The 14,458-nt window shown below is 45.2% G+C and overlaps 1 protein-coding gene across 2 annotated transcripts in view; it reads left to right on the top strand.

The window, feature by feature from the left end:
* Nucleotides 1-437: 437 nt before the first annotated feature.
* The window catches only part of LOC114604589 (uncharacterized), a 30,360-nt gene continuing 16,339 nt past the window's right edge, over nt 438-14,458 (top strand). Inside the window, exons 1-10 of one of the 2 annotated variants that reach the window (XM_077934458.1) lie at nt 438-1,436; nt 2,549-2,903; nt 3,028-3,179; nt 4,502-4,766; nt 5,298-5,395; nt 7,023-7,125; nt 8,215-8,322; nt 9,326-9,409; nt 11,628-11,816; nt 13,029-13,270. In XM_077934458.1, coding sequence (XP_077790584.1) covers nt 2,676-2,903; nt 3,028-3,179; nt 4,502-4,766; nt 5,298-5,395; nt 7,023-7,125; nt 8,215-8,322; nt 9,326-9,409; nt 11,628-11,816; nt 13,029-13,270 — 1,469 coding nt within the window. In that variant the 5' untranslated portion in view covers nt 438-1,436; nt 2,549-2,675. The remainder of the gene's footprint in view (nt 1,437-2,548; nt 2,904-3,027; nt 3,180-4,501; nt 4,767-5,297; nt 5,396-7,022; nt 7,126-8,214; nt 8,323-9,325; nt 9,410-11,627; nt 11,817-13,028; nt 13,271-14,458) is intronic. The other variant, XM_028744831.2, reaches the window with a different exon arrangement.

Raw genomic sequence — 14,458 nt, 5'->3', positions numbered from 1 at the left:
CTTTATAGGTCAGATCCATCACTTTGAATTGGACCCGGAAGCTAATTGACAGTCAGTACAGGCAGGCCAGGATCGGTGTAACATGCTCAAACCATATTGTCCCAGTGAGCAACCTGGCCACTGAATTCTGCACCAGCTGAAGCTTCTGAACAGTTTTCAGAGGCAGCTCTATGTATAACATGTTGCAGTAATCTAACCTATTGGTTACCAGAGCGTAGACAACAGTAGTTAGGCTATCCCTGTCCAGATAGGGGCATAGCTGGGCCACCAGCCAAAGATGACTGAAGTCACTCTGTGCTGCTGGGGCCACCTGAGCCTTGAGTGACAAACCTGCTCCTTCAGAGGAAGTGTAACCCCATCAAGAGCAGGCAGCCTCCCAGCGATCTGGTCTGGGGAACCACCCACTAACAGTGCCTCAGTCTTATCTGGATTGCGCTTCAGTTTGTTGGCTCTCACCCAGTCCATTACCAAGGCAAGACACTGGTCCAGCACTTCCACTGCCTCACCTGCAGATGTAAAGGAGAAGTAGAGCTGGGTGTCATCAGCATATTGCTGACAACATACTCCAAACCTCCGGATAACCCCACCCAGCGGCTTCATGTAGATGTTAAGTAGCAGGGAATAAAATTGAGCCCTGAGGAACTCCACATTGAATGCTCCATGAAGCTGAAAAGCACTCCCCAAGCATCGCCCTCTGGGAGCAACCATCCAAGTAGGACCGGAACCACCACAAAGCAGTTCCACCCAACCCCAACTCAGACAGCTGCCTCAGAAGGATACCATGGTCAATGGTATCAAAAGCCGCTGAGAGGTCAAGGAGAATTAACAGGGACAAGTTTCCCTTGTCTCTCTCTCGATAGAGGTCATCATACAGGGCAACCAAAGCAGTTTCTGTGCCAAAACCCAGCATAAACCCCAATTGAAATGGATTATTTTTTTTAATTTAGTTTCCTCAAAGAGCATCTGGCTCATAGCTGTCAACTTTTCCCTTTTCTTGCAAGGAATCCTATTCGGAATAAGAGAATTTCCCTTATAAAAAAGGAAACGTTGACAGCTATGATCTGGATCTGAAGCACAACCAATTATCTTTGTTTTCACCTACAGAATGTTCAAGGGTGTGTCATTTCTATTGACACACAACACAAACACCCTTTGCTGCGTTCTTCCTTTCTCCTCCCTGCTATGGCGGCTCCTCCCTTTCTGAGAGGTGACCCACGTTTCACAATGGCCAGTTTATTAGCAGGCCAGAAGCAGGCACTGCCTCGTTGCCACCACAGTTTCCATAGCAGCAGCTGCCCTGCTTTCTGTCTTGCCATGGGATATGTATTTCCCCACAGAAAGCTGGTGCATACAGAAGAGAAAAGAACGTATTTGCAGGCCTCTCTCTCAGCACTGGGAATTCAGAGTCACACCAGCATGCTTTGTGAGGAGGTATGGTAAGTCTAGAAAAGTCCCAGAGTTTTGGACACTTCATTGCTGCAAGCGATTTCTCCCTTTAGAATGCAACTTGGGCTCATTTACTCAGAGCAGCTGACCTCTGGAGCAGCTTACCCGTGAGAATCTCTAGATGGGTCTCAGAAGGGGTTGGCACAAGGATGACCCTGTCTTTGCAAAGGGAGTTGAACGGCCACTATTTTGAGTGGGGTTCAGTCACATACCAATAGATTCAAGTGGCACAGTTGAATCTTCCTTGGGAGATCTTTGTGCAACAAAATTGGTTCCCTGACCTTTTGCGGTCAGAAAAGTGACAGGAAAATACACTGGGAAGTGTGGGGTAGCACTTCCTTTGATGCAATGTCAGTTTAAAGCACCCCTCCAGGAATTGTAGTTTAGCCTTCCCAGAGCTAGAGTGCCCAGCAGCCTTCACAAACTACAGTTCCTAGAATTCTGGGGAGGAGGGGACGGATATAAAGGCATGGTATTTAACTGCCCCTCAAACAAATCAGAATGACTGCTCAGTAAGCAGGTAATCTGCAAGTGCCCTCACCTTCACAAGCTGATTCTTGCACACCATTATTCTGCTGTTTGCGATATCCCTTGGATCGCATGCTGTTTGAATCCCAGCAGGAATTGATTTCAGGATGTCAGTAATGGATAAGCCCCTGCACAGTCCTCTGGGAGGTTTGAGAAAAACACCACTCACTCATTATTCTTTAAAGTGTTTTGCAATGGCTTTGAAACCCACAATTTTAACCATTGTGCAAGTCTAAAGAAAAAACAAACACAAACATTTTAAATTGCCTTTAATTTTAATTTAAGTTTTTCATGCAAATTCTAGAAATATGCCTTTGAAAGAGTCACCAAATCTGACATTTTCAGTGTATCAGGTAAAGGAGATCATCAAAATTCAGGGATGGATCCAGCAATGTGGATTCTGCAAATGCCCTGATGCTCAGCGTCTCTCAGTGCTGAACAGCTTAGTCAAAGATTTCCCAAATTCCAGGATTGTGGAAAAATCTCTATAGGCTGGGAAAGACACAGGTTCGTGAGATCTCTCATTATGATCCTTTTTTTTCTTTTTGCTATGTTTGGTAACATGTTTTTTTAGATCCCATGATCTTCCTGGATCTTCTGTCTTTAACTTGGATCCATAGATCCCAATTCTGGATCTGGGTCTAAATCTACACAACTGGAGACAGACAAAAAGACTGGGCTGTGACCATTCAACTCTTCACATGTTGCTCCAGAATTGGAGAGGATTTGCAGGCTTGCCCTCCCGGTACTGTCCTAGCAATAAACGTTTCCCACATGGCTTCGCAGAAACTGAGTCCTTGGGATTGCCCAGCAAAGGTGCAGAAAGTTCTAGAAGAAGCCATCAGCCCTCTCAACCATTTTCTGCCGCAGAGCTGAAGAGGATCAACATGGACAGGGCTCTTTCTCCAAAGGTTCTCTTTCCATCAAAGGTAAGAGAGCACCTTTTCTGCTGGGGCTTAGGTTTATCTGAGGTGCTCCTGGATCTCAGTCACCAACCTTCCATGCTAGGTTTGGTACCCACCTGCCTCTTTCTTTCTTCTTCCTCTTGATCAGATAGTTGTCAATGGGGCATCAGGACCGCTGGAGCTCAGCAGCTCAAGAGGCCGAGTGGGAGAATACAGCGGGGAATCCCTTCATCCCAAGCATCCTCAGAGAGCCAAGTCTATGAGTCCACCACAAGTGCTCCGCACGAAAGGCAGCAGAATGTACGTGTGTCAGGCAAGGTGAAATATACTCAAGAGTCCTGTAGTGAGTTCATGCTCTTTATTGCAGCGTGTAAAACAGTGATTGAATTGCCCCCCAAACCTCAGGCTTTTATATACATTATTTACACAATGAGTCCCATCTGATTGGCTGATTCTGCTTCCCTCCTGGAGCCTGATTGGTCTTTTCCTGCAGGCCAATCAGTTGTTGCTGTTAAGTTGTGGGTGAACATATCAGACGACACAGCAATTCTTCAAACAGCTCTTGTTTATTCACAGGCCTGAACTGAACTGAAGGGTTCAGCCAGCCTGCTTATATAGAACTCCACTACAACGCAACAGTAACCACTTTCTGTAACTATCCAATCACTGAATGTCACTTTCAATCCCTTATTTGCATATGTGGACCTGAGTGAAAACTTATAGGCTAAACTTAACTTCTTCCTGGAGCCTTATTGGTCTTCTCCTGCAAGCCAATCAGTTGTTGCATTCTAGGATCCTACTTGACTATTGTTCTAGGATCCAAGGTTAGTATATAACACAAGGTCAAAGTTCTGCTTTCAAAATCCTTCTTAGGAAAGGAAGCACGATGGCCAGCAATTGAAATGGCTTTAAAAGAGGGTTAGACACATTCATGGGGGAGAGAGCTATCAGTAGCTTCTAGTTATGATGACTTCTTTGCCTTCTCTGTCAGAGGCAGCAATGCTTCTGAATAGCAGTTGCTGGAAATCATAACTGGGGAGAGGGCTTGTGAATTCAGGTCCTTTATGCAGGCTTCCCGTATCCTTTGTCTCCATGGTCAGAGGCAGGAAGCTTCTAAATACAGTTTCTGGAAGCTGCAGGAGGGGAGGTTGCTATTGTGCTCAGGTCCTGCTTGTGTGCTTCCTACAGGCATAAAATTGGAGGAGACCCAAAGAGTCATAATAATAATAAATAATAATAAAATTTATTTATACCCTGCCCTCCCCAGCAAGAGCCGGGCTCAGGGCAGCTAACACCAATAAAATCACAGTAAAAACATAATAGGGGGAAAAGAGAAAAAAACACACACATTTTAAAATACAGGTTAAAATGCAATTTAAAATGCAGCCTCATTTTAAAGTAGCTGATAAATCAAGACCATAAGGGGAGGGAAACACAAGGGTCAGACCGAGTCCAAACCAAAGGCCAGGCAGAACAGCTCTGTCTTGCAGGCCCTGCGGAAAGATGTCAAGTCCAACGCCCTGAAATGAAGGAATGACTCTGGCAGGCCACTTGTTGGACTAGATAGGCCTTTGGCCCTGATCCAGCAGAGCTCTCCTTATGTTCTTCCTTGTTCTTGCCAGAGATATACCAGATGGTGCAGAACACAATAGCTCAACCGTCAGAAGAAGGCATTATATCTATCGCCTCCCAAACTGGAATACAAGGGAGGATAGTCCCACACAGCCACTAGCTAGAAGGAGACAGAGCTGCTCAGAGTTGGACCTGCGAGCATCTTTACCAGAAGAGCTGCCAAGGAACATTGAGGCGGGAGAAACCTGCTCCGTGAGGAACCTTGAGCTGGAACTCAACATGATGCACTTTGAGCTGTTTTCCCTGAAGCAGAAGGTAATGTGGGGTGTTGTGCACAGTTTTGCATGCCGTGCCTCAGAAACGAGAGAGATTCAGAAAAGGGCAACCAACGCAATCAGGCAGGTAGAGCAACTCCTCTCTGGGGAAAATTTGGGCTTTTCAGTTTCGGGGAAAAGCCTATTGTGTAAGATCATGTGAGGTTCGGAGAAAGAGGCTAGAGAGACATTTTTGGAGGCCATCTGTAATGGACGCCTTAGTTGAGATTCCTGCTTTGCAGGGGGTTGGACTAGATGGCCCTTGGGGTCCCTTCCAACTCTGCAATTCGATGTTTCTATGGTACCTTGAATGTTGGGATATTCAGAACAGGTAGAAGAAAATACTTCTCCACGCAGCATGTAGTTGAACTATGGAATTTGCTCCCAGGAAACGTAGTGATGGCTCTGCAAGGCCCTGGCTATGTGCCTCTCACCTGGGAACACAGTCTGGGACCTCCTTCGTTTAATGCAAATGGGTCTTAATGCACAGTTTGCCTCTGAAATCTCCTCTGATCCCTTGTCTTTTCCACAGCAGATGGAGAGCTCTTTCGCTCACATAGAAAAAGAAAAGCAGTGGTTGGAAATGACTTGCTCAGAAGACAGGAAGCACAAAGGAGACCTGGATGATAAGTGAGTAGGGTCTTCCCGGGGCGTAACCTCAAGAAAACTGGTGCACGACAAACTTGATGAAGCTAAGCAGTCTGGAGGGGAGTCCCACGCATGAGTTCCATGGAAGAAAAGCAGGATATAAATACATTTGAGTTGGGGAAAAACAAAAACGAGGGAATATAAAATCATAGATTAGTCTGAATTATTATAGAATCACAGAATTGTAGAGTTGGAAGGAACCCCCAAGGGTCATCTAGTCCAACCCTCTGCAATGCAGGAATCACGGCTGAAGAACCTCTGACAGATGGTCATCTATCCTCTGTTTAAAAGCCTCCAACGAAGGAGAGCTTTCCGAGGGCTCCATTCTACACTTGAACAGCTCTTGGCACCAGAAAGTTCTTCCTAATGTTTATTGTCAATGGCTGATTCCCTTCCAGGAAAGAAGGCTCGCATGACCAGTTGAGGCTGTTCCATTAGAGCAAGTGAGGCCCTTGCTGCCCCGCTAAGCTTGGTCCTCAGCAAGCCCCTGCTTCCGTCTCCCAACTTATTGTATTAATTCATATCCTGTCTTTTTTCTGACAGGGATTCGAGGCAACTTATAGAGAAAACAGAAAGAGCTAAAAGCATAGGAAAAAAGGAACTGTTAAAAAACAATTAAATACAGTGGTACCTCGGGTTAATAACTTAATTCGTTATGGAGGTCTGTTCTTAACCAGAAACTGTTCTTAACCTGAAGCACCACTTTAGCTAATGGGGCCTCCTGCTGCCGCCACGCCACCGGACCACGATTTATGTTCTTATCCTAAAGCAAAGTTCTTAACCCGAGGTAATATTTCCGGGTTAGCGGAGTTTGTAACCTGAAGCGTATGTAACCTGAAGCATATGTAACTTGAGGTACCACTGTATTAACATATCTAAGATCTATTAAAGCATACAGTGGTACCTCGGGTTACAGACTTCAGGTTACAGACGCTTTAGGTTACAGACTCCGCTAACCCAGAAATAGTACCTCGGGTTAAGAACTTTGCTTCAGGATGAGAACAGAAATCACGTGGCAGCAGTGGCTTAGCAGCAGCGGGAGACCCCATTAGCTAAAGTGGTACCTCAGGTTAAGAACAGTTTCAAGTTAAGAACGGACCTCCAGAACGAATTAAGTTCTTAACCCGAGGTACCACTGTACAGATAATTACAATAAAAACATCACAACACCAGCCCTTTCCTTAAAAACAGTCAGTTCCCAAAGGCCCTGTTGGAATATAACAGTCTTCGCCTGCCAGCAGAAGCTGGGCGTAGCGTGGGGAGGGCCGGGGGGGTGGAGGGACGTAGTCCCGGGCACGTGGTTTTGAGGGGGCTTGAGTCAGGCACTTCCACGCAGGATTCCCTGCCCTGCTTGCCACCCGGGGTCTCTGGGCTCCCCCTGAATGGGCGGGCAGCCAGGCAGCGCAGCCTCGTGAACCCTCTGTGCCCAGTGCCTGCCCAGTACTTCGTGCCCGTCCCTATTTTCATCGGAGAAAAGTTGGAGGGAATGATTTCTGCAGAGCATGTAAATGGTATGTTCTGGGTACTGCAAACTTAGGAAACAGGAATGAACTATTCTTAGCACGGCAGACAGGAGCCTCATATTTGTCTGGATGTGCCTGCCTTTTAGGCTCTTCAGTTTGGAAACAGAACTGGTAAAGGCCAGATATTCTCCAGGCATGAGGAACCATGGATCACTCTCATCCCCGGGCTCCAATCAGAACGCCACTGTGGTAAGCATGGCTTCCTAAAATTGACCTCAGTCAGGGTGTGGGTATGTCTGGACCTAGCATAGGATCGGACATAGATAAGTTATCATGTTTAAAATTGCAAGAATTCACAAAAGGTGGTGTATGGGCACAGAATTTAGTGTCCTGGGAATCACAGCCTTCAGTTAAAAAACAAAGTTTCTAGTCTTCATGAAAGCACAGATATATTTGAAAGCATCTGAGTGATGCCTCTTGAAATCTAAGAAGGCCGATTCCCAGTTGTTGGAAGGGGGGCGGCTTTGGTGCCTGCATAACTTCTTACCCCCTCCGCACAACAATCAAAACCAGAGTGAATGATGAAAAGAAGAAAGATTGCTTACTGAATTCAGATCACAGAATTCATCCCTGTTAGGATATAATTCCATTCCACCTTAAAAGGGAACAGGCATGACTGTTGTGTGTCACATGCCTGTTTACATTCCAGCAGTCTGCTGGGAACTTCATTTTTGTATATTGCTTTTGCTCTGCTGTTTGCTGGACACGAAGGGAAGCAGACATGTTTTTTCCTTTCTTCCTGAACTAAGCTGAATAAATGCTGTAAATATGCTTACACATGGCTCTGTCCGCCACTTCTGTTGCGAGAAGATTTATTCACTCTGCTGATAAAGTGTGCCAAGTCTCTAAATGTATCTGAGGCTCGTGTCGCTGTTTGATGCTGTTCCAAGGGAGACCGGTGATCGCCCGGCTGCTGGCTGGAGCCCGGCAGTATCCCAACAATCCCTACCCCCATGCAGAATTTGGGTTGCTTGGCAGCATAATTTTCATTGTCCTTAGCACAAAATCCATGCAGCCCTGCTCATGAAGGTCAGAAGCCCCACTGCCACAAATACGGTCTAATGTCCTTATCGATGATGGGTTAAGGTGTTAGGGGTTAATGTGTGGTGTTCTGTTGTGTTGTGGTTGTTGTGTTTCTGTATATTCAGTTGGAAGCCCTGACTGGGTAACCCAGTCAGGTGGTCGGGGTACAACTCATCATCATCATCATCATCATCATCATGTTTCAAATGTATTTAAAAACCACAGAAGTCATTCAAATGCACTCTCGATTTCCAGGAAGAACTGGTCAGCCTTCAAAGCAGCCTGTTGGCTCGCGAAAGCCACATCAAGTCCTTAGAAGAAAAACAAGAGGAGATGGGGCAGAAGCTGGAAACTGCAAAAGAGGTTTGCCAAGGAGACTGCGGAGTAGCTAAGATAAAGAGTTGCAGAGGGACCCACACTGTACATTTCTTCTTCTTTTTTTAATAAAATTTTTATTAGGGTTTTTACATTACAAAATAGAAAAAGAAAAAAGAAAAAGTACAAAATAAAAATAGTTAAAAACAATCAATCTTTTCATCACATTATTTTTCATTTACTTGTTTCCCGGACCTCCTCATACCTCCCTTTTTTGTATTCCAGTTCAATTTATTAGCTCAGCAGTTTCTTTCCCTCTTTATTCTACCCTAATCTTTAATCTTACGTTATTATAACATTAAATTTTTACTTATAATAAACCATTTTTTCATATTCTTTTATACCATTACAGCTAGAAACCACTTAATTTCAATCCAACATCATTCTAACATTCATTAATTTTACAATATCTCTGTAAATAGTCTTTAAATTTCTTCCAATCTTTTTCCACCGACTCTTCTCCCTGGTCTCGGATTCTGCCAGTCATTTCCGCCAATTCCATGTAGTCCATCACCTTCATCTGCCATTCTTCCAGAGTGGGTATATCTTGTGTCTTCCAATACTTTGCAATAAGTATTCTTGCTGCTGTTGTAGCATACATAAAGAAAGTTCTATCCTTCTTTAACACCGATTGGCCGACTCACACTGTACATTTCAAGCACACAACTTCCCCCAAACATTCCTGGCACCTATATTCTATTAAGGGAATTTGCAGTTCTGTGAGGTGGGGAACTATAGTTCTCAGGGGCCAGGAACCACAGTTCCCAGGATATAAAGCCACATGCTTTATACACATGTTAAATGTGCTTTAAATATATGGTGTGAATGTGACCTATGCTTGGGGAAGGGCATGTTGCCTCCTTAGTCCCCTGCAAAAGTACTTTCCCCTAATTCTGCAAACATTGGGGTTCCCCCCAGTATGCAGTCTTCACTCTGATGAAATATGTTTGAATGACATTTTGAGGGGAAAATGTGCTGGTTTGCCTGACAGGAGAAGGATCGGCTGGAGGAGAAAGTGAGGGAGCTTAGCCTGAAGTTGGAATCTGCCCTTTCTGTCTGGGAGAAACTCCTTCAGGTAATAATAATAATAATAATAATAATAATAATAATAATAATAATTTATTTATACCCTGCCCTTCCTGGTTTAAAACCGGTTTCAGAGCAGCTAACAACAAATTTAAAGCACTTAATTGTAAAAGCAGCATAAAATACAGTTTAAAAACATGGATAACAATAAAATTCAAAATTCAAAAGGTATGGGGTCTGGGCAGGGTTGTAGCTAGGGAGAGTTGAGGTGGGCCCCCGCCAGGGGCGCAGGCGATGGGGGGGCACAAAATTGGCTAAAAATATGTCCATAAATATAAATAATTTATTATTGCCTCATAAGAAATGGTTTTAAATAGAGGGTGAATTGAATGGGTGGAAGGGAGGAGGTTGGAGGAGAGGCGGAAAGAAGAGCTAATTTGTGCGTGGTGAGGGGGTGCAATCTGGATGGTTCTGCCAGGGTCGCAAGATCACCTAGCTACAGCTCTGGGTCTGGGGAGAGGGCAGCAGATAGGTGTCCGGGGAGAAGGGGGCAGGGCAGACTGGCCTGGCCCCAGAGGGAAAGGGTAGTGAGGAGACAGAGGCCAAGTGAGCAATCTGCTTGATCGGGAGTCTGTATTTGCATTTTGGAATCCGGGGTATTCATAAATTATTTCTTTTTTTAAAAATGCCTGCTCCAAAGGTCTTACAGTGGTGCCTCGCAAGACGAAATTAATTCGTTCCGCGAGTTTTGTCGTCTTGCGATTTTTTTCGTCTTGCGAAGCACAGTTTCGGGAAAGTTTTGGAAAAGCTTCAAAAATCACCAAAGTCTTTAAAAACCTCAAAAAAGGCTACCACACGGCGTTCTATGAGTTGCTCCTCGAAGTCAAGTCGCAACTGTATTAACGGTGTTAAAGAAAAAGGAAACAAACTTGCAAGACGTTTCAAAAAACCCTTTCGTCTAGCGAGTTTTTTGTCTTGCGAGGCATTCGTCTTGCGAGGTACCACTGTATCTTACTACACTAGGGATTATATAGCTATATCTGAAATTTCATGCATATCAGATAATATCTTGACCCTGCTTCACTGAAACTGAAATTTCAGCCTTCCAGGCATAGGAAAATGGCCAAGTAAACAGCTATTTTCATGGAGGAAAAAGGTTTTTTATGAACCACCCTAATCCGGGGGCTTTGGCACCTCCTCCTTATTACAGTCATAGAGTTTGGAGGGTCATCTAGTCCAACCCCCTGAAATGCAGGAATCTCAAATAAAGCATTCAGGACAGATGGCCATCCAACCTCTGCTTAAAAACTTCCAATGAAGGAAAGTCCACAACCTGCCAAGAGAGTCTATTCCACTGATGTTTAGTCAGAATCTCCTGTCTTGTAACTTGAATCCATTGGTTTGAGTCCTACCCTCCAGAGCAGGAGAAAACAAACTTGCTTCCTTTTCCATGGGACAGCCCTGGAGATATTATGGACTGTCCCATGAATCCACTGAATGAAATAGCAGAAGAACGTTGCCTCAGGAGAGTGAGGAAAATTCTCAGGGGTGATTCACACCCTGGCCAGCACTTTCTTGATCTCCTGCCCTCAGGCAGAAGATATAGAAGCATGATTAGTCGCACCAACAGGGTAAAGAACAGCTTCTGTCCGTGGGCTGTTAGGCTGCTGAATGAAAAGATAACAACAGGGCAACGGACTTTTGGGTTGGTGTTTGTGTGTCAGTAAACGAGGGGAATTAAGACTAAGAGCTGAGTCAGGGGTGCTCATGTAATCTCACTGTATACAAGTTGTACAAGTGACAATAAAGTATTTCAATTTCAATTTCATTTTGAAGAGAGCTCTCCTCTCAGTCTCCTCTTTGCCAGGCTAAACATACCCAACCCCCTCAACTGCTCCTTCTAAGTCTTGGTTTCCAGACCCTTGATCCTCTTGGTCGCCCACCTCTGCACATATTCCAGCTTGTTGATATCCTCCTCAAACTGAGGTGCCCAAAACTAGACATAAGCCTCCAGGTAGGTTCTGACCGAGGCAGAGCAGAGCAGCACCATGGCGTCCCTTGACCTGGACACAAACTTACGTTCTCATGTTCCTAGTGCCCTTGGTTTGCTGCCATCTGATGGGGCAGCATAGCTACCTGTGCTGCTTTGAGTACTGCAGTCGTGTGTTGAGCATTAGCGTTTCGATCCTGCCAGCCGCTTTGCTTTCATTTTGATGAAGAAGAGTGAGCCGTAAATGACCATAACGACCATAGCAACTGTCTTGCAGGAGAAGGTGGCTCTCCACCAGGAGGTCCAACATCTCACCTTGGAGCTGGAGCGTGCACGGAAACAGCAGGAAGGCTCCAACGACCAAGTCTCAGCCCTCCATTCGGAGCTCGTCTGTGCCGAAACCCAAGTCAACCACCAGGACAAGGAGAAGGTTCTCATGGAGGAGGAGCTGGAGTCCACCAGACAGGTCAGTTCCCCCATTCTGGCCCATTTCTCCAGCTGTGGGTGGGATCCATGAAACACCTACATCACTCTGAGTTCCTTGGAGAAAAAGGTGGGATAGAAATGTAGTAAAGGTAAAGGGACCCCTGACCATTGGGTCCAGTCGTGGCCGACTCTGGGGTTGCGGCACTCATCTCGCTTTATTGGCCGAGGGAGCCGGCGTGCAGCTTCCGGGTCATGTGGCCAGCATGACGAAGCTATTCTGGCAAGCCAGAGCCGCACACGGAAACGCCGTTTATCTTCCCGCTAGTAAGCGGTCCCTATTTATCTACTTGCACCCGGGGGTGCTTTCGAACTGCTAGGTTGGCAGGCGCTGGGACCGTACATTATATTAAATTACTTCACCCACTTCTGTCTCTGGCCACGCACTGCTGGCAGGCAGCCCCTCCCCTGGAAAGGAATGTGGGCCTCACACGGAAAAATGTTCTCCATCCCTGAAAGATTACTATTATTAACTACAATTTATCACCCGCCCTTCGTCCTAAAGTCCCAGGACAGGTTATAAGAGTTAAAACACAGCAGTAATATTAGCACACAATATCACACAACTTCAAAAACAGCTTAAAAGAACATCAAAAAATATATACATATGAATCAGCTCTGTATAGGTACGCTCAGTGGAGACGCAGGAGAGGGTCTTCTCAGCGGCTGCTCTCAAGCAACTTTGGAACTCCCTGCCAAGGGAAGCCAGACTGGCCCCCTCGCTGCCAGCAAGTGAAAACTTTCTTGTTCCAGAAAGGTCTTTGGGGAATGGCTGTTTTTAAGGAAAGGGCAGGTGCCGTGCTGTTTTTATTGTAATGATCTGTATGTTTAAATAGGTATCACACAAACACACACAATTTTAATTCTAATTAGTGTTTAATTGTTTTTTAATTATTGTGTTTTTCTGTTTTTAGCTATTTCTATTTTATCTGGCATCTTAAGTCCCTGTCTGGGGAAAAGCTAGGATATATATTATATTATATTACCATATTATATAATAATAATAATAATAATAATAATATTTTCATAGGTGGACAGTTGTGGTTAGGTAGCGATCTGGCCCTGTGCCCAACTGTTCACTAGATCAGCAGTTCTACCCAGAAGATGTTTAGTTTACCAAGTGGCCGTGTGCATTGGCCTGGAAGAGTCTCTGGGCCAAGCGAATAGAGCAAAGGCCTTGCAATCTCCCTCGCAGGTGTGCAAAACGCTCTCTTCCGAAGCAGCCGAGAGCCGCCAGAGGCTGGAAGCCTCTCTGGAGAAGCTCCATCACTCCGAAGCAGAGAAGAAGATTCTTGAGAGCCGCATCCAGGCGCTGGAGAATGAGCAGAGCCAGATGCTGGAAGAGGCGGAAGGGAGGGGAGCCTCTCTGAGTCAAGAGGACAGGAGGAAGCTGGAGGAAGAGGTGAAGGCTCTCAAGGAAACCTGTGCGAATCTCAGGTACTTGGCAGGAAATACTGGGAGATGGCCTTTTCCCTGAGCTGCTGCTTTCTTCCAATTAACCACTCCAGTCACAATGCTTAATGTTATGTACTGAGTTGAATAGGATCCAAAAGGCAGCAGTCTGATTGGTCCTAGAAAAATAGGATCCAAAAGGCAGCAGTCTGATTGGTCCTAGAACAATAGGGTCCAGAATGCAGCAGTCTGATTGGTCCACAGGAGCCACCCAATCCAGCTCCAGGTGGAAGTGAATCCGCAACCTGATTGGCCTACAGGTGAATCCCGGAATTAGCCAGTCACGTGGGGCCAATTGTGTAAATAATGTATATATAGCAGACATTCTGGGGGAACTTCCATTCCTCCTCACCACTATGAGCTGAATAAAGAGCATGAAATCCACTCTCGACTCCAAGTATATTTCATCTCCCCTTAGCTTTGCACGTGCACAGGAATTAAGTCACGTTCCAGAGGAAAAGTGTGCCTGTATTATCAAAGCTGGATGCCTGAATTAGCAAGAAGAATTTGGTGTCTGCTTTCCATCATTTTGGCTCAAGGCTGAGTTTTCCCTGCACAAACGTCCTTGACACATCCTTAATACAGTCTGTGGAAGCATATTCTCTTAGAATCTAGTTCCCCTATCAGTATATACACAGCAGAGCTTTCCAAACTTTCCCTGTTGGGGGCACACTTTTTAGACATGCATCATTTCGAGACGTGGTAATTCAGTTTTATTAGCAAACTGCAGGTTAAACTACCCCCTTTCCAGCTCTGGGAGCAGTCATGCGACACACTTGCACACTGCAGCCAACACAATGACATATCGTTACACACAGTTTGGAAAGCTCTGGTATACAGCAATATGTTGACCTGCTAGAGTAGAAAATATTAGGAGATGGCAGAGATCCTGCAGCCTGATATTCTGCTTTTCGGAGAGTGTTTATTTATTTATTTATTTTTGTACATTCCTCTGTCACAAGAGGGCAAAGTCTTGTTCTCTGCTGCCTAGAGGCAGGGATGGGGCAGAAATTGAGTTCAGTTCAATGTAGCTTAGACTGAGAGAATGATTCAAGGTCATGAAGTGAGCTTAACAGCCAAGGCGAGGTTTGTAGCTGCTATATGGTTATTAGTTGTTTATTTATTAAAGTGTTATACACGGCACAATTGTGAAAATAAAACCTCAAAGCAGTT

This window comes from Podarcis muralis, chromosome 9 (genome assembly GCF_964188315.1).
Source record: "Podarcis muralis chromosome 9, rPodMur119.hap1.1, whole genome shotgun sequence".
Lineage (NCBI taxonomy): Eukaryota > Metazoa > Chordata > Lepidosauria > Squamata > Lacertidae > Podarcis > Podarcis muralis.
Note: the sequence above shows the minus strand (reverse complement) of the source record. Positions and strands in the feature narration are given on the sequence as shown.